The sequence below is a fragment of the Rhinolophus ferrumequinum genome (genome assembly GCF_004115265.2).
Source record: "Rhinolophus ferrumequinum isolate MPI-CBG mRhiFer1 chromosome 15 unlocalized genomic scaffold, mRhiFer1_v1.p scaffold_54_arrow_ctg1_1, whole genome shotgun sequence".
Taxonomy (NCBI): Eukaryota; Metazoa; Chordata; class Mammalia; order Chiroptera; family Rhinolophidae; genus Rhinolophus; species Rhinolophus ferrumequinum.
The window spans coordinates 15492293-15514681 of NW_022680357.1; the positions used below are offsets into that span (position 1 = coordinate 15492293).

Genomic DNA, 22389 nt, shown 5'->3' on the forward strand with positions numbered 1-22389 from the left:
GTTTTCCCTTCCTCACAGGACGGAAACAGAGTGAGGGAGCCCTCCTCATTAAGTTTACCTTCTTAGCCTTCCAGCTAGACCTCAGAATGTTCCTGGAGTTTCTGGTGTGAATGGATAACCATTTTTTCCCTCCCCGTTTCTTCTTTTTTCCCCAAGTGTCAGAACAGAAGAGGTATACTTGCGGACTATATTTTTCCTTGACTCTTTTTTTTTTCCTCCCCCCTTTCAATGTTTTCCTGGGCAGGCAGCCTTACTGAGTTCGTCACTGTCCTTTGCGTAGCCATCTCGTCATTTCTCCATGGGTCCCCTTCCTACTCAAATCTAGCACGCAATTCCTTACCTGAAACCTGCGTGCTTAACCTTTTCCCAACATATACACATCACCCCTCTATGGGGCAAATGGTTTATTTTTTAAAGGCAGAAAGCCTGTTTTTCTTCCTCAGAACATGCAAAAAAAAAAAATCACATTTTAAGCACAGCTGGAATCTGCAGCCAGACCTGCTGAGGTGCGATGAGGACACCCTACTGTTACCCCACCCCTCCCTCTGAGCCCCCCCATTTTCTGAGCTTGGTGGAGCTTCCCAGGCTCCCATCTTGTCCCAGGTAGCAATTCTGGAATGAAAGTATCACTAGTTTCAAGCAACTGATGTTTTTCTGTAACTCACTTCTCGGAATAAAAATACATTGGTGGGTGAGTTTTCTGTAGAGGAACTCTCTCGAAATTCCTACCGCTTGTCAACTCTTTTAATCATCGCAGGCCTCGCAGGGATTTGTGCATAATGAGCTTCTGCCACAAGGTCAGCCGTGGTGTTCTTACCGTAAAGGCGTTTTTACTCTTTCTTTGTAGGACTACATTAACTGTGCCGAAGTGTGGGTGGAGTACACGTGCAGGCATTTCACGGTACGTGTGGCTGTAGTGTGTATTGTTGTTGAAAGAAGTCTATTTTTTTATTTTCCATGTTTGTAACCGTCACTAAGTCTAGCTTGGGCATTTTACAGTGGTAATTGTTCTTCATTTATAAAAGTGCGGCCCGTATGCTGTCGTGTGATGGAGCGTTAATATGTGTGCCGTAACAAAAGGGTTCCACGCTTCACATGTGAATTTGGGAAGTGCTACCCAAATTCACATGTGAAGCGTGGGAAGGGGAGGGAGTTTTTTCCACTATAAGATGCGTTAGATATTTCTGTGCTAAAGCGCGCTGTGACTTTGAATGGTTGTCTAGTAAGCAGCCTTCCCCAGACTTGCATGGAATTATCTTCTAAGCACACAAAAACCGTTCCTTCCCGAGGCCCAGACGAGACCCGCAGTTTGGGAAATACGGGGCCTGTCAAAAGGCAGAGCCTTTGGAGGCACATATAACTGGGTGTAAATCCGATTGTGAGAGAGTTATTTTAATCAACTTTTAAAAATTGAAGTGTAACAGAAAAGCACGTGCATCGTAAGCGTGCTGCCTAATAAATCTTCACAAAGTACACCCAGGTCATCATGGTTCAGATCAAAACATAGGCTGTAGGAAGTACCGCCCTCCCCAAACCCCTCCCCTCCTCCCCCGTAGCGGCCGCCCAGCCTGGGGGAGGAAGTGGAAGGTAACCACCATCCTGGCCTGTAATTCCAGAAATTGGTTTTGCCTCATTTTGAGCATTGTATAAAATGTCAGGCTGTTGATTTTGTTTCTTTTGTCTCGGTTTTTGGGTTATTTTTATTTTTGATCAGTTTCGTGTACAAAGCACTGTAATAGTTGGACATCTTTTGTCCAAGTTTTGTTTTATGTTTTATGATGGAAATTTCAAACACAGGATTCCTTTCATACTCATCACCCAGAAATGATCAGCTTACGACAAGTCTTGTTTTCGTTTACGTCCCTAGCCCTTCTCCCCACCCCCTGGATGATTTTGAAGCAAATCTCAGACATCGTATTTGATGAAAGTCTGTTCGCATTTTGCACTTATCTGTAAAATATAAGAATTCCCTTTTTTGAAATAAAATCCCAATACGTTATACTAACTAAAAGAAAAATGCTCTAATGTCATTAAAAATTAGTCAATATTCGGATTTCCCCAACTCTCATAATTCTTTTTCAGTTTATTTGTTCAGTCAGGATTAAAGTGAGGTCCATACATTATGTGACTTCTTAGGATTCTTTTGATCTGTAAGTTCTCTCTCCCTACCCCCGCCCTTTCTTCCCTTTTTCCCCCCCTATAATTTGTATGTTGAAGAAATGGAGTTTCCGTCTGGATTAGCCAGTTATTTCTCTGTGGCAGTGTTCACCATGCTTCTTTGCCTTCAGTATTTCCTATAAATTGGCAGTCAGTTCTGGAGATTTAATCCACTTCAAATCTGCCGTTTTGGACCCGTGGGTGGTGGTGTGCTGCTTCTCCTGGGCCATTCACGGTATCTGCTTATTTCTACAACAGGAGCTCTTGAAGCTCATGACATCTCAGAGTTTATCCTAGCTTTCTAAGATGGCCCAGTCTCCTTTGCTTATTTCTTACCCCAGATTTGGGATCAGCTATTTCTCCAAGGAACTTTGGTTCTTTTTAATGCCATTGTCAGATTTTTTTTTTTTTTTTTGCTGTGTGACCCTGGCTAAGTCACTTAACTTCTCTGAACCTCCACTTCCTCATCTGTCGAATGGGAGTAATGATCCCATGCTGGGGAATTTCATGAGCATTAAATGAGAGAGTAAACATAATGGCAGCTATTTAGATAACATGTCCCGTGGGCCAGGCACGTTACCTGTAAGCCTGGCCAGGAGAGTTCACTGCTCCCGTCATAGAGACCAGGGATCAGCGCACTTTCTAGATAGAGCGGGCCAGATGGTAAATATTTGAGGCTTTGTGGACCATCTGATCTCTGTCACAAGCATCTGACTCTGCCATTGCAGCATGACAGCAGCTACAGACAGCATGTGAGTGAGCATGGCTGCGTGCGGGTAAACCCGGTACATGCATACTGAAATTGGAACCTCCAGTGCCCGTTACAAAATGCTTGTCTTCTTTTGGTTTGAGTGTAAAAACCATTCCTAGCTCGAGGGCTGTATCAAAACAGGCATTAGGTTGGATCTGGGCTGTGGGTTGGCTGACCCTGACGCAGATAACAAAAGTGAGGTGGGCGTTGGGTCACCTGATTTGTAGGGGACAAGTCTGTGCTCTTCGCAGAATGCCTCACTGTGGTCTGGGTCTGGGGAGGGTCTGGGACAGGTGGGCAGAAAACGGCACGGCCGATTTTATCAGGGAAAGCTGGAGCAGTGCAAAGCCACCGACCCTTTGAGAACAGTGTTGCAGTTCTGACTGGGTGTCAGGGCTGCCATATGGGTGGGATGTTTTCCCCTTATAATATTGCCAGCAGAATTTTTGAAACTGTTTTCTAGAAGGTGTATGCTGTATTCTGAAAACGATAGGCCTTTTCCCCAGAAAAATGGTCAACGACTACCATTCTGTGTCTAATCTAGGTGTTTGTGATTTCCCCCACTTAGAAACGAGAGGTGAATACCGTTTTGGCAGATGTCATCAAGCACATGACTCCAGATCGTGCATTTGAAGACTCCTACCCTCAGGTAACAGGTTTGCACTGCTCATTTACCCACGGTTATTCTTAGGAAATACAAATGGAGTATTAAGAGATAAGGGACATGATACATGCAGTCTGCTGTCGTATGGTTTAAGAAAAAACTATGACTTACAGAGAGAGAACAATAAAACAAATATGGCAGAATTCTCAAAATGGGCGAATTTGGGTGAAGACAATATGGGGGTTTCCTGTACTGTTCTTTCAGCTTTTCTGCAAGTTTGGAATTATTTCCAAATAAAAAGTTAAATGTGTGTGGATTGAGTTGTGTTCACAAATTCTACCATTGGCTGGATAGGTGAGGAGATAAAGCGAATACGGCAAAACGTTAGTCATTCTAGAATTTAAGTGGAAAGTAAATGGGCATTTGTTATATATTCTCTGAATTTTCTTTGTTTCTGCATTTTCATAGTAAAATGTTGATGGAATAAAAACCTATCCTTTTAAATAAGGAAATGCCCCACGTGTATTGCAGTGTGTTGTAATGCCTTGGAGCACTGCTTGTCATGAAGTTCTGAGGATTTTTCATTAATCTGTGGCTTGACTGATGTAGTGAGCTACTTAATTATGAAACAGGCTTGTACCTCTTAATACTCTGTTTTTAGAGTGGTTTCCTTTGCAAAGGGTTTAAAACAGCACTATTTTTAGTGTAAACAAAGTACCTGCCCGTAAATTTCCTCATCTTGATGGTAACCCCGGGCAGGGGTTTATATTTTATTTAGAAAAAGCAGTTCCCCGTTTCTCTGATGCCAAGCCCCTGTCAGCAGGACAGTGTACACCTCAGGGCGAGGGCTGGTGGACGTCAGTGCTGGGCATGTGGGAGCCGGCCTCCCAGACCTGCCATCGTCCTCGAAGTGATGTGGCCTCTATTGACGGGCACACTTGGTCCAGTGTGTCTCCACTGAAGGAGTCAGGAATCCCGATCCTGATGGGCCAGAATGGAGGTCTGCAAACTAGCGCCCGATGGCCATAGGCGGCCCACCGCCTGTTTCCGTGAATAAAGTTTTATTGGAGCCCAGCCCTGCCCGTGTGTACGTGTTGTCTGGAGCTGCTTTCCAGCTGCAGTAGCAGAGCTGAGTCGTTGTCATGGCTGTTTGGCCCTTTATAGAAAATGTTGGCTCCCTCCTCGAATGTTCATAGCTGACTTTAATGGAGGGCTTTGAAGGGCAGGCACTGTGTACCTGAACCATTTAATCCTCCAGTGAACTAGATGCTTTGCTTTCCACTTTACAGAAGGGGCAGTTGAGGCTGAGAAGTGGTGTCCCAAAGACGACAGAATAAGATGGGCAAACTCAGAGTGAGGCAGTGCCAAACCGTAATTCTCTGTCCTTGAGCAATCCAGGTTTCCACGGTTGTGATTGGGATTGCAGATTATGAAAGAGTTGCCTTTAAAAAAAAAAAGAAAAAAAAAATCCAAGTTTTTCAAATGAGATGTGCCTTTTGTTTTGTGTTGCAGCTTCAGTCAATAATTAAGAAAGTGATCAGCCACTTCCATGATTTCTCAGTTCTTTTCTCGGTGGTAAGTAACATTCCTTAATTATCTGTGGAAATTCGTATCTGAGTCAGAGGCGGTTCCCTTGGTGTCTCAGTAACTTTTTCATGGCACCCGAAGCCAAAAGAAATACTTAGCGGTTCCTTTTATAAAGTAGTTAGGCCTCAACAACTTAAGCATGTATGTCATAACTTCATCAGCATTCGAAAAAATTATACATAGGCTGAAAGAAAAATATTATCTTTAGCTCATTCGTTACTTACTAATGGGATGTGGGTGCCAGCTGGGCACCACACGGCTGCTCAGACCTGGGGCACCTGCCTCCTCATTCCCTCTTCCTCGTCTTCGCATGATACTTGCTCTTTTCACACAGTCTAATGTTGCAACTATGAAATACATAGAGCTAAGAGTTTTCTCAGTGTCTGACAGAGTTAAATTAAGATTTACTATGTTTTTCTCAACAACTTAAAAAATCCTGCGACGCCCTTTCGAGTTTGCAGCAGTGCCCTGGGCAAGTACAGGTCTAGGTGATTCTATGTATAATGACGTTCTCTTCCCTTCCCTTCGCCTCCCACTTCCCTGGCACCTTCCTTCTTCCGGTTTCCATTTACGTATATTCACAGGACTGTACGTTTTTGGTTTCTTGTTGATTTGAAAATAGAAGCTGTTATTTATTGGACATTTGCCATGCTCCAAGCACTGTGCTAGAACTTTCCAAGCATTGCCTCATCTCATTTTCACGGCACCACTGATAAGTAGGATGAGTTATTGTTCCCACTTTACAGATGAGAAAACTGATGCTGGAAGAGGTAGAGTCACTTGCTTAAGTCACAGATTCACTAGATGGAGAGGCAAGATACAGAGGCCACTCTGGGAACAACTCTGGCTCTTTCTCTGCTCGTCAATACCATTGTCAAAAGACTAAAGCCTGCTTTTCATGTTGTACCCAGAAAAGCTTGTGGTCCTCTAAATGTTGCTCAGATGGTTTGCCAGAATGTTCACTGGCCCCAGCCCTGATCCTGGGCACATGTCACTCATTTTACAAACCTCAGGGCTCTCTTCCTGCTTTCAGGTGAGTCCTCATCTAACCTGCTTCACAGAGGAACAAGTCTTCCTCTGTTTAGACCTTCCAAGAAAAAGCGACCTTCACATTCCTTCCAATAACTTGTGTAAATTGCATGGAGAGTGCTTTTCTTTTTTTTTTTTTAGGAAAAATTTCTGCCATTTCTGGACATGTTCCAAAAAGAGAGCGTGCGGGTGGAGGTTTGCAAATGCATCATGGAAGTTTTTATCAAGTAAGTGGAACACATCGTAATTGGAAGTTTCTATTCGTGGCACGTTTGAAACCTGTTGATAAGAAATCATTTTGTGCTCTCTGAGGCCTAATGAAGTGTACGTATGTCATATACCTAAAATCACATAAGAGGAAAACCCCTTAGAAGGAGCAGACATGATAAAAAGTTTATAGTTAGCGCTTTAGAAGACAGTGTCTTAAGTATTAGCAAGAGCCTGGCCATCACTTTTGGATTTTTTCCTGTGTGTTTGTGGGAGGATCAGTCTCTTGATGAATTACTTAGTGAGAAACATTTTATAAGATAGAGTCGTACTCATCAAGATACCAGTGCTGGAAAGGCTTCCACCTTTAGTATGTGGATGTGCGATCAGTTTTCAAATTTAGCTCCTTTCCTATCATTAAATTTGTTTCCCAAACTGCCTACTGCTAGTGGTACGTGAAATAATTGTAGGTGGTCCACGGAGGAGAGATTTTTTATTTTTATTTTAAAAGTTGTGTTTTTATGTTTATTTTCAAGTTTGTTAGATAACATAGAACTAGTCAGTGATTTCATGCCTATTATGTTTTAGGACAAGGTTAAGTTACAAGTTAAAGTCACTCGAAGTGTTAAGCATGCAGATACGGTAAAAGAAAAATAATGTTAAGACAGAACTCAGCCCCAGTTTGGAAAATCGAGTTAGATGTTGCTTGAATATGTGTTTTCAGCTTTGCTTGTGTTGTCTTCCTAAAAGATTAATTCCATATGCTTGGAACAAACACATCTACTTTACTTACATAAAGGTTTATATTAGGAGTGTGTCCTTTTTCATATTATTCGAAAACCCCAATTAATAATTGCCTGGCACTTGACACAGTTGTAGACAGATGGTGGACAACTCTAGGGGGTTCTAGCAGCTCGGTAAGAAAACAGGCTTGCCCTTTGCCTGCTTTAGGAAATGGAGCAGTACTGCCAGGATTTTGCAGTTACGAGAAGTTATATTACGTGTCGAAGAGCAAACTTGTTAAGAAGCATTAAGAGAAAACCAGAACGTCGCCCATTAGTGATGAACGGGGCTCAGCTCACTGCGCCCGGGTCCCTGGTTGCTTCTGAAATACGTCCATTAGCTAAGAACTAAATCCATGCTTTCGTTGTTCTCAGCGGACATAGCATCTCCCGTGATCTTTCAATGTCTCCTAGGCATCAGCAAGAGCCCACCAAGGACCCCGTCATCCTGAACGCCCTTTTGCACGTTTGCAAGACCATGCATGACTCCGTGAAGTAAGCCACGCTTCAGCCTGGCCCGTAATGCGGGTTGGGTCTTAGTACCATGGGGAATTACTGCTTTAGGCTGCCCCTGAGAGTAATATTGTTTTTTGGGCGCTATTAAGATTCTTGCTAATGGGGACACTCCAGTGCAGGAGAGGAGGGGGGCTGAGGGTAACCTTCGTGGGAAAATGAGATGGCAGATGATTTTACACTGGGAATTCTGTTGGGAGAAAAAGGCTGGTTTCATCCAAGGGAACTTAATCCCCCTGTCTCCAAGAGATTTCCGAGCGCAGCAGGGAGTGTAATAATGATTCACTCCTCCAGTAACATAATCCTTTGCGTTTTTTCTCCTTATTAGCCAATTATTGGAAATTCAAGTGCAATTGCTCATAGCTGTACGTGAAGGACTTTATTTGTTCAGTATACTTGGGGTCCAGACGCATCCACCGGCTTTTACCTTTGGGTCAAAGACCAAATCATCACTCCTTTGCTTTCTAGCCTTTTTTTCCCCTCTTCCCATGTTTCCATTTGACTACGCTTCAGGCAGTTCTTGCTTATTTGTGGCTGAAATGTTAGTCCCCAAAGAATTTACAGCAGCTTGAGTCACTGGAAAATGCTACAAGCATTTGAGAAAATTGTTTTAGTACTTAACCATCAACAAGATGAATTGTATTTCTTTTTTTTACCTCTGGATTTTAGAATCTTTATTTTATGGCTTGGTGTTTTCAACTTCATGGGTAGTTACAATAACCAAAACATATGAAGACTTTTCATAATAAATGGAACCGGTAGATCTTAGTTGGAGAAAATAACAATGAAGGCACAGAAAACGTCCAGAAAGGCACTTGTATTAGCAGGTTATTGGGTTTTGGCCTAAATAAAATAGGTTTATTTCTCTCTTGTAAAAGTGTAAAGCCAGAAGGTAAGAATGGGTAGCTGTGCTTTACAACAATCCAAGAACCCACCTTCCTTCTGGCTTATTGCTCTGCCATCCGTCTGGGGTGTGGTCTGTGTCTTTCTGGTGGAAGCTGGCTGTGGGCATTAAGCTTTCTTTTGGGGAACAAAACGCATTCGCATCCCATTGGCCAGAACTGTCATGTGGCCATAACTAGCTGCAAAGGAGGCTGGGAAATGTAGTCTCAAAGAATGAAGGAGACAACGCGTGTTGGAGGGTGGTCTGAAGTCTCTGCCAATATTTGTTTTCCCCTAGAACAAACCAACACACAAAAACCTGGATGCCTGTTTTCTCTGGACTCTTAACATTTTCCAAATAAATCTGGGGAACTATATAGGCCTTCACATGTGTAATCAAAACTGTAAGGCCTTGACATTTTCTTATTAATAATCATGGTAAATTTTCTGTCAAAGAGAAGCTATTGAGGTCTGTGATTGACTTTAAGATGCGTCCTGAAAATAAGACGGCCTGATGGATGGAGAGGGGAATGGATAGTTACGTGATGAAGCAAATATTATAAAGTGATACTGGTCGGATCTTAGTGGTTAGTTTTTATGTCCACTGTACAGTTCTTTTCAGCTGTGCTGCCTGCTTGCGACTTTTTTATGTTGAACAAACGTTTTCTGAAATACAACATTTGAAGTGAGACCTTTCGGCCCAAATTCCAAAGAAGACAAACTTACCTTCTCTTTTGCCATTAGTAAGCATGTCTCGAGAACAACATCTTTGAGAGATGTGAAACACACTTAAATTGTCAAAGTACCGATTTTCATTACAAGAAACACAGCCTGGTGGGAGGTTTCCTTTTTAAATCTAGAAAATGTAAAATATGCTTACTCGTTCATTTGCTTAGTTCTTATATATTTTTTTCTTTAGAAACTCATTTGTTCCCTCATTGTTAATTATGTACAATTATTGATTTTAGTGCACTCACTCTCGAGGATGAGAAAAGAATGCTGGCATATTTGATTAATGGGTTTATAAGAATGGTAAGTATTGAGAAAGGCGTTTGTTTCATTGCTCTTGGAAATGTGATGTAATTGTTTATCTTTACTCTGCTGAAAGCAGTTAACATTATGTTCCCTGGTGCTTTTCATATTTATCGAGACAAGATGAAATTAGAAAACATCTTACATTAGCCAGTACTCCCCTGGGGCCAGAGGGAGCCAAGACAAACTGGCCTAAGGAAAAAATAAAAAGCAGGGTGGGAGGGGAGACTTATTGGCTCATATGACAAAACGCCCGGGGGTGGAACCCTTTGCAGGAGCAGCTGGACTCGGGGTCTCCGTGGTGTCATCAGGGCCTGCCATCTGAGTGTCTTTGGCTCGTGGCTCTGCTCTCTTGGCGTCTGCCCCGACAGGCTCACCCCCCACGAGAGCCCCAGGTTTTTTTTCCTTCAAGCTCTGCAGCCCAGCAGAAGTCCTGGGATTGAGTCCCTTTGGCTGAGTTAGGGTCACCCGCCCAGCCCAGAACAAATTGCTGATGTGAGACAGAGTGAACGCCCCGATCGCTTGGCCAGGCAGGGGGACACACGCACACCTGCACGCCTGAGTCACGTGGTCTGGGAGTGGGGTGAAGGGGCTCCCTGAAATACCGGATGTACTGCTCATGAGGTGGTGATGAACACGAGGCCAGGTGCAAACGCCAGGTGTCCACGCTCCGTCCTTCTTCGTTAGCCAGTGCTGCGTAACTTAGTGGCTTTAGGTAACCGTGTTCTATGAATTCTTCCAATTCTGTGGGTTGGCTGGGTAACCAGCCTGCTCCGTGTGTCAGGATTGGGGCTGGAGAATCCAGGATGGCCTTGGTGCTGGCTGTGGACTGGGCTGTCTCATTGCTCCTCTGTGTGACATCTTTCTCTCCACTGTTCTCTCATCAGTCTGTCCTCTCAGCTGAGCTCTCCTAGTGATGAGGGCAGAAACAAGGTGCAGGGCCTTTTGAGGCAGCGTTTCAGAAGTCATAGTGACTGGTGCTTTGTCCCAGAGCAAGTCACAGGGCCAGCCTCTGGGAGGTGGAAGAGGGCAGAGCCCACAGGGACGCTGAAAGGGCCAGCAGAGCGGGAGGGATACACCCCACCAGCCCATTCTCGCCAGAACAACCTTTGCCTTTGTTTTTGGTTTGCAAAGCTAAATACCAACGGCTGCCAGTATCCTGTTTTAATAGGCAGGTTAAGACAGAAGCTGGCTGAGATAAAAATAACTCGATTACTTTGAAAATTACCTTGGAAATGTGACTGGTTCAGCAACAGGGGATATTTTAACTATCCACCTAACTTTGTGGGTAAAATACCAATTCTGACAAAAAGTCAGTATTAGCTTTAAAATTCCCACATTGGGAAGTGTACCTGTGGCTTTTACCCGGTGCCTCTCCTGTGCCCTTGGTTTCTGTGTGGATCATGTGGTATTTATTCTTTTATGGCTTTGTCTGAAAGCCACTGACCCAAATGGAAAAGAATATGAGGAAATAAGATGTGAGACCTGATCACTGTGGTGGAACGAGCCTGTGAAACCTCCTCTGGAGAGAAACGATTGCTGGAGCAGTTCGGCTTGGCCTACCAACCAGCTGTTCATACACTTGAGGAAGTAGGAGAAGAGGGGATTTTGAATGGTGGAGAAACTCGCATCTTTGGCTCTCGCAGCCACAAGGGAACTGCTGAGGTTGGAAACCGCATCAGGAAGGAGAAAGGGGTGGCCCTTCTTAGGGAAACCCCTCTGCCAAGCGGCTCCCAGTTACCACGTTTATGTCCTGTGAAAAGGCCACAGGTGACAAGCGCACTCCTCGCTTCCCAGTGGTCCTCTAGCCTGGGAAATCCTGTTTGTATTTTGAGATTGTTTTATATCCATTGGCCTCTTTATGTTCTTCTCCAGTGCATGTTGTCATAACGATGAGGGGACAGTAGAACTAGTGTCTTAGCTCTGCGCCCGGTGAAATAACGTCAAGTCTAGTTATATTGCAGTGAGCGTATGTTTGTTTGTGTACCCTTCGCATTTCCCCCTGTTCATGTCTGGGGGATCTTTGGTGACTTGCCGTCAGACCCCCATGAAGTTCAGGAAAAACCATCTTTTTCCTTGATTCTAGGTGTCCTTCGGCCGTGACTTTGAACAACAGCTAAGTTTTTACGTTGAGGCCAGGTCGATGTTTTGCAATCTGGAACCCGTTCTTGTGCAGTTGATTCACGTAAGGCTTTTCCGTCATTCATCTGTTCTCTTCCTAATTATGTATTGAGCATATATTTATCTGTATGCCACGCACCGATTTTAATCCGGGATTCTCCTGACCCCACATGGCTCCCGTTCCCGAGGTATGAAAGGTGTTTTCTCAAAAGTCAATCAAATCTACAACTTTGCTGTTAAGTCTTCGGGTGATTTTTAATTGCCTTCTTTTTCTCTGAAATTTGCATATTTTCATTCCTGGGTGCCAACAGCAAGGAGTTAAGTGAGCTGCACCGGTTATTTAGTTACAGAAATACTAACTTAAGAGGCCCCTCGTTGCCTAACCGGGGTCCCACCTTCTGTAGATCATGGTGCCTTCTGGTAATTTTTCACGGGACCTCCACACCAAAAGAAAGAAACACGGTTCTGTTTATTAAGAAGTTGGGCTCAAACAGCTTACATATTTATGCCCTAACAATTGGATAGCCCTTTGAAGCAATAGTAGACATAAATTGAAAGAAAGGTAATATATTTTTATTTCATTCTTAAATCACTCTAATGGCTCACTAATGAAACGTGTGCACCTATTGGGCACCACACAACTTCTCAAACGTTGGAGTCAGATTGGACACCACTCCCCTTATTGTCTGTTCCACCCTGATATTTTTTTTCCGCACTGGTTTCGGCACAGTACTCGCCTTTGGTCACAGCCGTCACCGAAACGCGGTCTTCCCAAGATACGACGTTGCTGCGAGGACTGTAGACCCATTCTGGTGTTGACGCTGTGAGCTGCTCACACCCGTGTTTTGCCAGAGCTCACGATTGAGCACTGCAGCGTTTTCCAAAAAGAGAAACACCAGTGATGCGCCAAAGAGTTTTCCCAGCACTCGGGGGTGTCACAGTACACAGTTTGGTAACCACAGGTGCACACTTTTCATGTCTGTGGAAAGATGCCCGAAGGCTCTTCCGTTGCTTCATGGAAATTCAAGGAGCGCGACTTTTTTGTATACTTGCCTGCTGGTTAGCAGGTTATGTACCTTGACAAAACTTAAGTCCTAAATGTAGAGACCCCGTCTGTAAGACGGGGGGGTAACAGCACCCAGCTCGGAGGTCATGAGGATTGAACGGGCTAATGAATGTGCAGCTCTCCGAACGGCCGCTGGAACGCTGGGCGTGACGCGTGGCTGCTGTTACTGCCTTTCTGATGGTCATTGTTAATATTACGTAGCTGAGTTGTACGGTTGACTCTCAGATGTGGAGGTTTCTCACAAAGTGTCCAAGATCTTCAACGTAGTGTGTGGGATTTCTGGAAATGGAGTCAGTGAACCCTAGCTGTTCATTAAACCCGAAAGATGGTCATTTATAATGCTGCTTGACAGGCATGACTAACTGAGTAAGTGCCTTTCGTTCTACCCCGTAGGAGATGTTTGCTCAAGCCCGGGGAGGCTCAGGCCTGATGGCCCCTTCTCAGGGCTCAGCTGACAGTCTCGGTCCCACTTAGCTTGTTCTCAGTGACCTGTATGCAGTTCACGTCCGTACCTCTGTGGAAGACGTGACTCACCCATCATTTCATCCCCCTTTCTGTTTTCCTTATTAACAAATCTAGAATGTGAACCGCTTGGCAATGGAAACAAGAAAAGTAATGAAAGGGAACCATTCCAGAAAGACGGCTGCGTTTGTCCGGGTATGTTCTAAAGATAAGACTCACGGACTTTGAGCTCCAGTGAGTTTTGTTTGTGAGTTCCTGATTTGCTGTTCCCAGGAAAAGACCAGTGCGGCACGATAAGGGTGGTTTTGTATTGATTTTGCAGATTCGTTTTTCCTTGCATATCTAGGCTAACCAACTTTCTTGATGTTTTCAAAAGAAACGATCAAAGGAGTCTGAATTTTGTTCCGCATGATGGAGAGGCGGTAGAGAGGGGGGTTGGGTTTTGGGTGCCAGCTCAGTTACCTCTGTAGTTGCACCTGCAGCCGGGAGGCCTGGCACCTTTTTTTCCCTCTTGGTAAGTTCCCAGCTTTGAAAAAAAATGACCGCTTCTGGAGTATGCAGCTCCGAATTTTATCAAAGCATTACATATCCACGTTTTCAAAAATGAAATCTGTCAAACAGAGTACAATGAAACAGGCATCCCAGCCCTGCCCTTTCTCACCTTATACCTCTCTCGGTCAGCCTCAGACTCTTCTTAGCAGCCGCTTCTGATTACCTCCATGTTTTTCAAGTAATTGGTTTAAACGGCTGCTTTTTAACTTCTCAGTATTCGGTGTTATCTAGTTCCTTCCGTCAGTGATGGGTGAGGATTTATTTTTCATACACCATCCCTCTCCTTGCTTGCTCTACCCTCTTCCCCTCCCCAAGAGACAGAGCAGAGGCAAGAGGGAAAAACGGGCTCAGATGGGGTGATTATTTCAAGTGTTTTTGCGTGGAAAATACATGATGGATGAAAACAGGCCCAGTCCACGGGGATGGCCTTGCCGACGTAACTGCTTCCTCTGTTCCCTTTCTCCTAGGCCTGTGTCGCCTACTGCTTCATCACCATCCCCTCCCTGGTGGGCATCTTTGCGCGCCTCAATCTCTACCTGCATTCTGGCCAGGTGGCCTTGGCCAACCAGTGCCTCTCCCAAGGTAAGCCCGTCAGTCTCTCATCTGGGCATCCCTGGCTGGTTAGGAAAGCCAACTCGAGTGTGTGTGTGTGTGTGTGTGTGGAGAGAGAGAGAGAGAGAGGGAGAGAGAGAGAGAGAGAGAGAGAGAGAGAGAGATTCCTTAAGGACGAAAGAAAAAGTTACCAATGAACAAGTTTTAAATGTTTCTTTAGTAAGAAGCATATCAGACGTATACAGGTTTATAGTTAGGTTATACAGAGTGGGGCTATTTTCCTGTAAGGACCTACATGAAACCTACCTCAGACCGACCCGCTCGGGCAGCTCAGACATCCCGGGCTACGTGGGCCCAGAGAAGTTTAGAAATTAGGACTCCTTCAGCACGGCAGGTCCATGTTTATTTTTTTGCTGTTGACGTTTGTTTATTGGAAACCCCAGAGACACAAGAGTAGAGTCTATTAAATATACAGAGGATGAATCCTGTCTACAAGTTGCTGTTAGGGATGCAAATTCTGCTCAAGACGCATCTCTGTACGAGGTACAGAAGCTTCCCGGAGGCAGTGAGTGGCTTATATGGGAGACGACCCCCCGCTGGTGTCAGGTGGGGGGTGGGGAGGTAGGATGGGGACGGGAAGGAAGCCAGCGGAGGGTGTGCCGGGGGCAGATGACTGCTGTGGGCAGCTGGGTACCTCTGGGAGGGGTGTCTAGTGGCCTGGCTGTTACCCCACCTGAGGGGTTCCTTACCCTGTGCTCCCATCTGTCACTGACTGAGGCCTGCTTCTGGGTCGAGAACGTCCTGGCACTCAGGCCTGCGCCACCCGTGAGCCCAGAGAACGCCCGTAGGCAGAGGGTCACAGTGTATGTTGCAGGGTGATGCGCCCATCACCTCCTGGAATGGTGTGGGCCAGGTGTGTGCAGGCAGAGCCCTGGCACCTCGGCAGCAGGGTACCTGTCCAGCAGGCCGTAACATAACCACCGGAAGAAATCCTGGCGCCCTTTATGGAGCGTCTGTTATGAGGAGAGCCCTTTGCACATGTTGCCTCATTTCATGCTCCCAACAGCCACCTGAGGCCATCGTGTGTTGGCGCCCCATTTCCCAGGTGAGAAGACTGAGGAAGGAATGGCTGAGGAGTCTGCTCAGGGTCACTGAGCCAGTGCTCAGTCCCGGATCTAACCCTAGGCCATGTCCTTTCATCAGCCTGACAGACTGTGTGTACCATGCAAACCACCAGGGAGGCTTCAGTAAATAATTTGGGGATTTCTCCAGGACTGTGTGAAACACTGATGCTTTCCCGGGCTGTCTGCCCCCACCCCCTGCTCCGGTCTTCCACCTGATGTCACAGTTTATGCCAGGGGGAGCCACTTGCCACTTGCTGCCATGGGTTTGGGTGGGCACTGAATAGGTCGGAGAGTGGCCCTGCCCCATTCTTTTGCCCCGGCCTGGCAGTTCCGGTATGCTGATTCATCTGGGACAGCTCTGAATACCAAAGTCTTCAAACATGTTTGCCATCCAAGAACTGTTCAAACTCAGCTTCGTTTTGCTTTCGACTCCGGGGCGCTCTGGTCCCTTCCCAGGGCATTTGTAATAAAACCGAATGCCTTGCCTGTCAGTGTCCACTTGATCTGAGCTGCCTGCCATCTGTCTTCATCTGATACCACACTGCAGCCTCGCCGGCTTTTTTCTGTCCTTTGAACGTAATAAGCTGCCTTCCAATTCAGAACCTTTGCACTGGCTCTTCCCTCTTTCTAGAATGATCTTTCCGCAGATGTTTGCATTTTTTAAAAAAAATCGCCAGGCAGAAAAGGAAAATCATGCTCTGTGCCAGCCTCCTCGTAACCATCACGGCACGTACCACGATCTGATGTTTTCTTACTGTTTGTATTATGTGTTTACTCGTTGTCTGGACACCTCCTCCCCTCTAGGACTGCAAGTCCCGCAAGGGCAGGCAGGCACCCATCCTCATTATTTGTCGGTAAACGTGGAACTCTTTTCCCAGTGCCTGCTTTGGTAAGGGCGATGGGTTAGCAAGAAACAAAGTAAAACAAAAATTAACAGCTGCCACCAACAGCCTGAGGATGTGCAAAATGAAGGATAGATGAATGATTAGTTTGGGTATGAGAAATTTTAACTCTTATAAACTGGTTCCCTCTGAGAAAGTTCAGGAACAGTGGACCCATGTGGGAAGGCCTGAGTGTGGTGTCACCTGCAAATTAGGGGTGGACTGTGAGCTGTGTAGCTGAGGCACATGGGGGCCCCAGGGGCCTAGATCTTTCTCCTCCCAACTTTGTAAACTTGCAACCCTGATGGCAAGTGTTGTGGATCCCAGGCAAGTTTCCTGTGACCAGATTCTCCCATCCCAAAGATTTGCTGCTCCCAGGAGCTCTTTGAGGAAAGCTGTGGTTGTGCTGCCTCTGTCCACACTGAGATAAGCCACGTAAGAACAACCCGGACTCCGTGTCAGCTGTGGACTCATCTTCCTCACCCCTCGCTTTACGCTACTGCAGGGAGCTGGACTGTGGCGTCCCCTTCGTGTTTAATAATTTATCTGGCGATTTGTCCTTGAATGTCTAAATGCTGTAGCGCTAAACCTTAAAAGCCTGCTATTGTTCTTCTGGAAGCCACACGCCGCATTTACTGGCCAAAATAAATAAGACATTCAAGGACTGAGAATGAGAACGCTAAATATAAATTAAGGGAAGCTCGTGGAAATGGGCTGCTTTTGTTCACCTCCCTAAACACCCTCCCTGTCGGTTGGTTATGAACCCCCTGCACCCCTCACCTGTCCCCCAACCCGGAGTCGTTTTCTGGTCTCCCTCGATCCAGCCTCCCTTGTATGTTTTTGTCAGGTTGTGGCTTTGCCAGGGCTCAGTCCAGCCCAGCAAGTAAACTCTCGTTGAACTCCCAGCGTGGAATGCTGACAAAGGCTTATTACAGGGGAGGTCCATCCAGTTCTGGTCCTTTGGACACGTTGGTGCAGCCCAGAATGTGGATCCTGTGGGGTTTAGTCCAAAGTCATCCACTGCCCCTGAGTATTTAGGAGAAACAAAGGACTTTCCAGTCCGTTGTTTGGTCACGTGCTTCTCACCTAGAGGTGGCCGGGAGATGCCTGCCTGTCTTTCCTTCCGCTATTTTACCAGGTAGCTTCTTGCCCTTGTTTGTCAGTGGTTCCTTCTGGAAGATTATTATCAGGCCACCGCAAGAACAGGTTCTCTTGCCCTGTATTTTTATGTTCGTTCCATCATCTTTCGTTTCTCAGGAAGGAGGGTGTTTTCCAATGGGAAGAAATGTTCTAGGAGGGTCTTAAAAGAGCATACGTTTATCAGGATGTGGGGAGGGAGACGGGACAGTGAGAAGCTCGGAGGGATGGGCTTCCACCACGTACGTGGCTGTGTGTTGGGATGAGGCTCCAACTGATGGAGCCTTTCATGTCCCAGTCCTGACTCCGCCGCTGATGAGCTGGGTGCCCTGGCACAGGTCGGCCTTTTTGTGCCTCAGTTTCCCTATCTGCACAGTGGAGGTGATGGCAGTGGAACCTCTCTGTTGCCGATTCAATGAGGTGCCGTACTTAGAGCGCTTGGCCACCTGGCACAAGTGGCTGCTTAGTAAATACTAGTTTAGTATGACTGTCTCGCCAATGACAAAAGTTTGCTGTGGAGTTTTAGACGCTAACTGTATGCAACGAGTCCATGTCTCGTGTAAAACCTTGAGAAATCTGCAGGACTGCGGCTTTGGTTTCAGGATGAACCTGCCGAATTATCCTCAGGGTAAAAGACCTGGAGCTCCTCCAACGATGAAACATGAGAGAGAACAGTTCAAGCAAAATAGTGGTCCAAAGTGTGGCTTTTGTTCTTACCATCAAATAATCATGCTTTTCCTTCCTATAGAATTCTCCTGTCCTTTTTAAGTTTTACTTTCTTTTATTTATTTTTGGCATCTTCATCTTTCAGTGCTTAGCTCATGAGCCACGTCTTAAGGAAAGCTATCCTTGTCTCTCCCCTGCCAAACAGTTAGGTCAGGTGGCCCTGTAAGTCGAGTTATCCTTACACCTTGCACTTTTCTTCACTGGACTTACCACCGTCGTTCTCTGACAAGTAAACATGGGAAGGATTGTTTGCTTTTCTCCCCCACAAGACTGTCAGCTCCCTGAGGTCTTGTCTGTTTTGTTAGCTGTTGTGTCCACTTCAGCTAACATAAATGTTAGCTTCAGTTCAATAAATGTTGAATGACTGCGTGGTACCATAGATAGTCATGGTGGATAATACTGACACGTGTAAAATGGTACCCAACTTTTTATGGAATGGAATGGACATAACTCCGAAGCAAACCCGCTGTTCAGGAGAGGGTCCCATCAGAGCCCTCTTAGTTGGATTTGAATAATTTATTTTCATATTTCTAGGTAAAACAAAACAAATTTTGGGTCGAGGCTCATGGACACGTTGAAGGAAGCCGTTCGTGCCGGTTTGTTCCGTAGGAACGCAGGCGAGTGTGAAGGAAGGGGTTGATCTGGCTTCTGCAAACTAACTGCTAATGGAGGAGAAAATAGTTGCATGTTTCCTCCTCCTAGAGAGGGCAGATGGCTCCTGAAGGAGAAAAATGGGTCTCCGTGCACTTACCAAGTCTTTGGGGATTATGCTTAAGGTCATACTTCTAGTTCTGGTGACAACACTGCCCTCTGAAGAATATGTTTGATGTGACTGTTCTCAAACCTTGAGGCCTCTCTGGTGACCGTGGACAAAGCAGGTTATTTCTGCTGGGACAGTTCACAGGTAGGCAGGCAGCATGAAGCCTGTCCATCCTCCTGAGGGAGTGTAAGGGCCTGGGTGGGCGGCAGCCACTGATGGAACCGACAGAAGAGAAGCGGAGTGAGTCTCCCCTTTAAGTTCACTCAGCTCCTTACGACAGCAAACGCCTCTGATTTGCTTCCTCCTTCCCAGCATTTCTTGGCCATTTTTACACGTAAGCCCCTGTGCCAAGCCTTGTGCCGGAACAAGGGTGCACTTACAGGGGCTCTGTACTGGAAGGGGAAAACAGATCCTTTTACAGGTACAAAGGCAGCACCTGATAAATACCATGCAGGGTGTTCGTAAATTGTGCCGGGCGGGTTTTAGAGCAGAGAGAAATGGCCTTGGCTTGGGAGAGAAAAAGAAAAAAAAAAGCTTCATGGAAGAGGTGGCTTGGAGGGGCCTGCAAGATAAGGGGGGTGACCTGTAATGCTGAAATGAGGCAGAGGACATTCTAGGCGGAGGGGTCAAATCAGGAAGGTATTGGGAGCCTAAGTGAGAACTGGACTCCTGGCAGAGCAGTTTACTGTATTTGGTACGTAGTATTTGCTAGGTGGTTTACGTCCATCTTACAGAGGAGGAAACTGAGGCACAGAAGTGTGACATGACTTTCCCAGGTGCACCCCGAGGTGACTTCAGGTGCTGTCCCAACTGCTGTGCTTTGCTAGTTGGCTTTGTTCCTTTAAACCACAATACAGTTTTAATTCTAACCCTGGGGGCCTGGTGTGGTGTCTAGAGACCAATTACTAAAGACCGGACTTTAGATAAAGTAATTTAGGAAACAAAGAGCCAGATTTAAGATAAGGAGTACCCAGTCCTTTCTGCTTAGGGAAAGCCAAGTATCCACAGAGACCTTCATATCTCCCGTGAACTGCTGGGAGGGCAAAGACGTGTCATTCCTGCAGTAACGCGTGGGCTGAGCGTGCTTGGCTGGGTGAGAGCCCTGGACCATTCAGACATAATCTCTGAGGTGGATGGATCCTGCGTGTTTGGATGTGAACGTGGGCGACATGCTTCTCCATAAACCCGGCGGCAGAATCAAGGTTAGATTACGCTGTCACTGATAACAAACATTGATGAATTAGGTATTTAATTGTCCCCCTCCACATTCATATTTCTTTAAGTCTTGCTCTATTTACATATCATCGAAATAGCGGCCCTTAAATGCACAAACCTAACTGCTACAATGACAAGTTCTATCACAAAAACACACTTTAGTAATAAATAGTCTTCAGTCTCTCTGGCTAACTCGGCCGCGGATAATAACTTGCTCATCTGGACCATGAGCCTTCACCCCGTCCCTTGGTGACAGCACATCTGGACTGCAGACTGCCCGAGCCCATTCAGGCTGCTATAACAACAACGCACAGACCGGGTGGCTTCCCCAGCAAGCATTTGTGGCTCAGAGTTCTGGAGGCTGGAAGTCCAGGATCAAGCTCGAAGTCTGGTGGGGATCTTCCCGATTCATAGGCAGCTGTCTTGTCACTGTATTGTCCCTTGGTGGAAGGGGCGAGCAAGCTCTATGGGTCTCTTTTCCTCAGGGCACCAGTCCCATTCACAAGGGCTCCACCCTCATGACTCATCACCCCCCAAAGGCTGCACCTCCAAGTACCACCTTGAGGGTTAGGATTTCCACATAAGAATTTGGGGGTGGGGGACACACACATGTTTAGTCCATAACACAAAGTTGAGACAGTCAACTATGTCCCAATGTTGCATTTTATACAGTAGTTTCCATTCTGTGAACGTCGTCCCTCCAGCCTAAACTTACCCAGTGATGGAGAACGTTGAAGGCGGGTACAGATGTTTAGCAATGGGTTGGCAGAACGTGAGAGAGCGAGTGAAAAATTCTTCCAGCCAGAACCCTGTTCAATAAAGTATCTTTGAGGGACGGGACTCTCTTACCCCTTTGTGACACCTCATCTTAAGAAATTGCGGTTTCCCTTCATAGGGTTCCTGCACTGGGAGCTGCCCCCCTGAGTGGCCCAGGAGGGCATGTGATAGCGGAAAGTCAGTCTGGGGGGGAATTACTTTTGAGGTCTTATTCCACCCAGGGGGTTTATGGCTCTGACAAGTAGTAAAGATTTCCATTAGCACTGACCTAATGCGTTGTTTTTAAAGACAAAAGACCATTCGTGAAGGTGGCCTCCATTACTGCTTGTTGACTGTCTTGTGATTCATGCACTTCGTGGACTTCGGCTGCAGGTCACAGTTAAATCTGGGTTCCTTGCGTATGGAGGGTGTTTGGGGCAACTGTCCTGTGTCCTGCTGAAAAACAGACAACCTGTACATTATTTTACATTTTCATGATTTTTATTATAAAAACAGTGGGTGCTCATTTGAAAAACTTCCAACGAAACAATAATGTAGACCTTTTTTTAAAAAAACTCCCCTGTCTCCGGCAATCTTCTCTGTCTCCTCCCCTACAAAAAAAAAAAAAAAAAAAAAAGTACCCACTGTTCACAGTGTAGATGTTTTTCTTGATTTTTTTTCCCTTCTGTATATCCATTTAAAAAATACTCTCATAGGCCCTTTACCTCCCTTCTGCCCGCCTTCCTCCCCCTCTGTACACCCAGTCCCCTCTCCCCCGTAGAAAGGAGATCGTGTCTTCCACAGTGTTTTTCAGTTTGCTTTTTTTGCTTATCAGTCAATCTCGGACTTTCTCCCGACCCGCCCGCTCCCATTCATCCATGTCCATACATACTGCAGACCCACCCCATTCTTGGTAATGGCTGTTCAGTGTTCTGTTGCTTTTTCTTCTTAAAAGTGCTGTAGATTTTTTCCCCAGCCCCGCTTCGTTTCCACCCCACCCCCAACTCCTATTGAAAAATATTTGGATTCTTTCCAGCGTTTTGCTCTTGCAGACAATGAGCAGCCCTCATCTTAATTCCGAGCATTTTGAAGCTTTCCGACAGTTGTCCAGCTGACTGACGCCTCAGCCCCTTAGAACATGGAGCCCTTCCGTTCAGACTGTGGGTGCAGAGCCGCGGTACACAAGACAGCAGTGGGGACCTTCTGGTGGGCGCTGTGGGAGGCTGCCGGCCTCCGAGTTACCTGTAGGAGCTGCAAAGGCCTCTGGGCTTAGGCCGGAGCCTTGCAAAGCCTTGTGGAGAACCCATGGTCGTGGGGGTGTCTGGAGCGCTTGAACCCTAAAGAATGACTCACTCCTAGAGCAGCTCATCAGAGGGGAACCTTCCAGGCCCATTGGCTGTGGGGTGCAGAGCCGCACCCCGAGCCCTGGAAGGTCTGCATCACCCTCAGCTTAGTGTCATGCTTTGCCCCACGAGGCGGGTGGCTGTCCCTTA

At 46.2% G+C, this 22389-nt stretch overlaps 1 protein-coding gene across 1 annotated transcript in view; it reads left to right on the plus strand.

Annotated features, from left to right (window-relative positions):
* Positions 1–22389, plus strand: part of VPS35L (VPS35 endosomal protein sorting factor like) — an 89821-nt gene that overhangs the window by 47228 nt on the left and 20204 nt on the right. The window contains exons 18-26 of the mRNA XM_033102032.1: positions 848–901; positions 3477–3557; positions 5025–5087; positions 6270–6355; positions 7532–7612; positions 9481–9544; positions 11631–11729; positions 13311–13388; positions 14213–14327. Of these exons, the coding sequence (XP_032957923.1) occupies positions 848–901; positions 3477–3557; positions 5025–5087; positions 6270–6355; positions 7532–7612; positions 9481–9544; positions 11631–11729; positions 13311–13388; positions 14213–14327 (721 nt within the window). The remainder of the gene's footprint in view (positions 1–847; positions 902–3476; positions 3558–5024; positions 5088–6269; positions 6356–7531; positions 7613–9480; positions 9545–11630; positions 11730–13310; positions 13389–14212; positions 14328–22389) is intronic.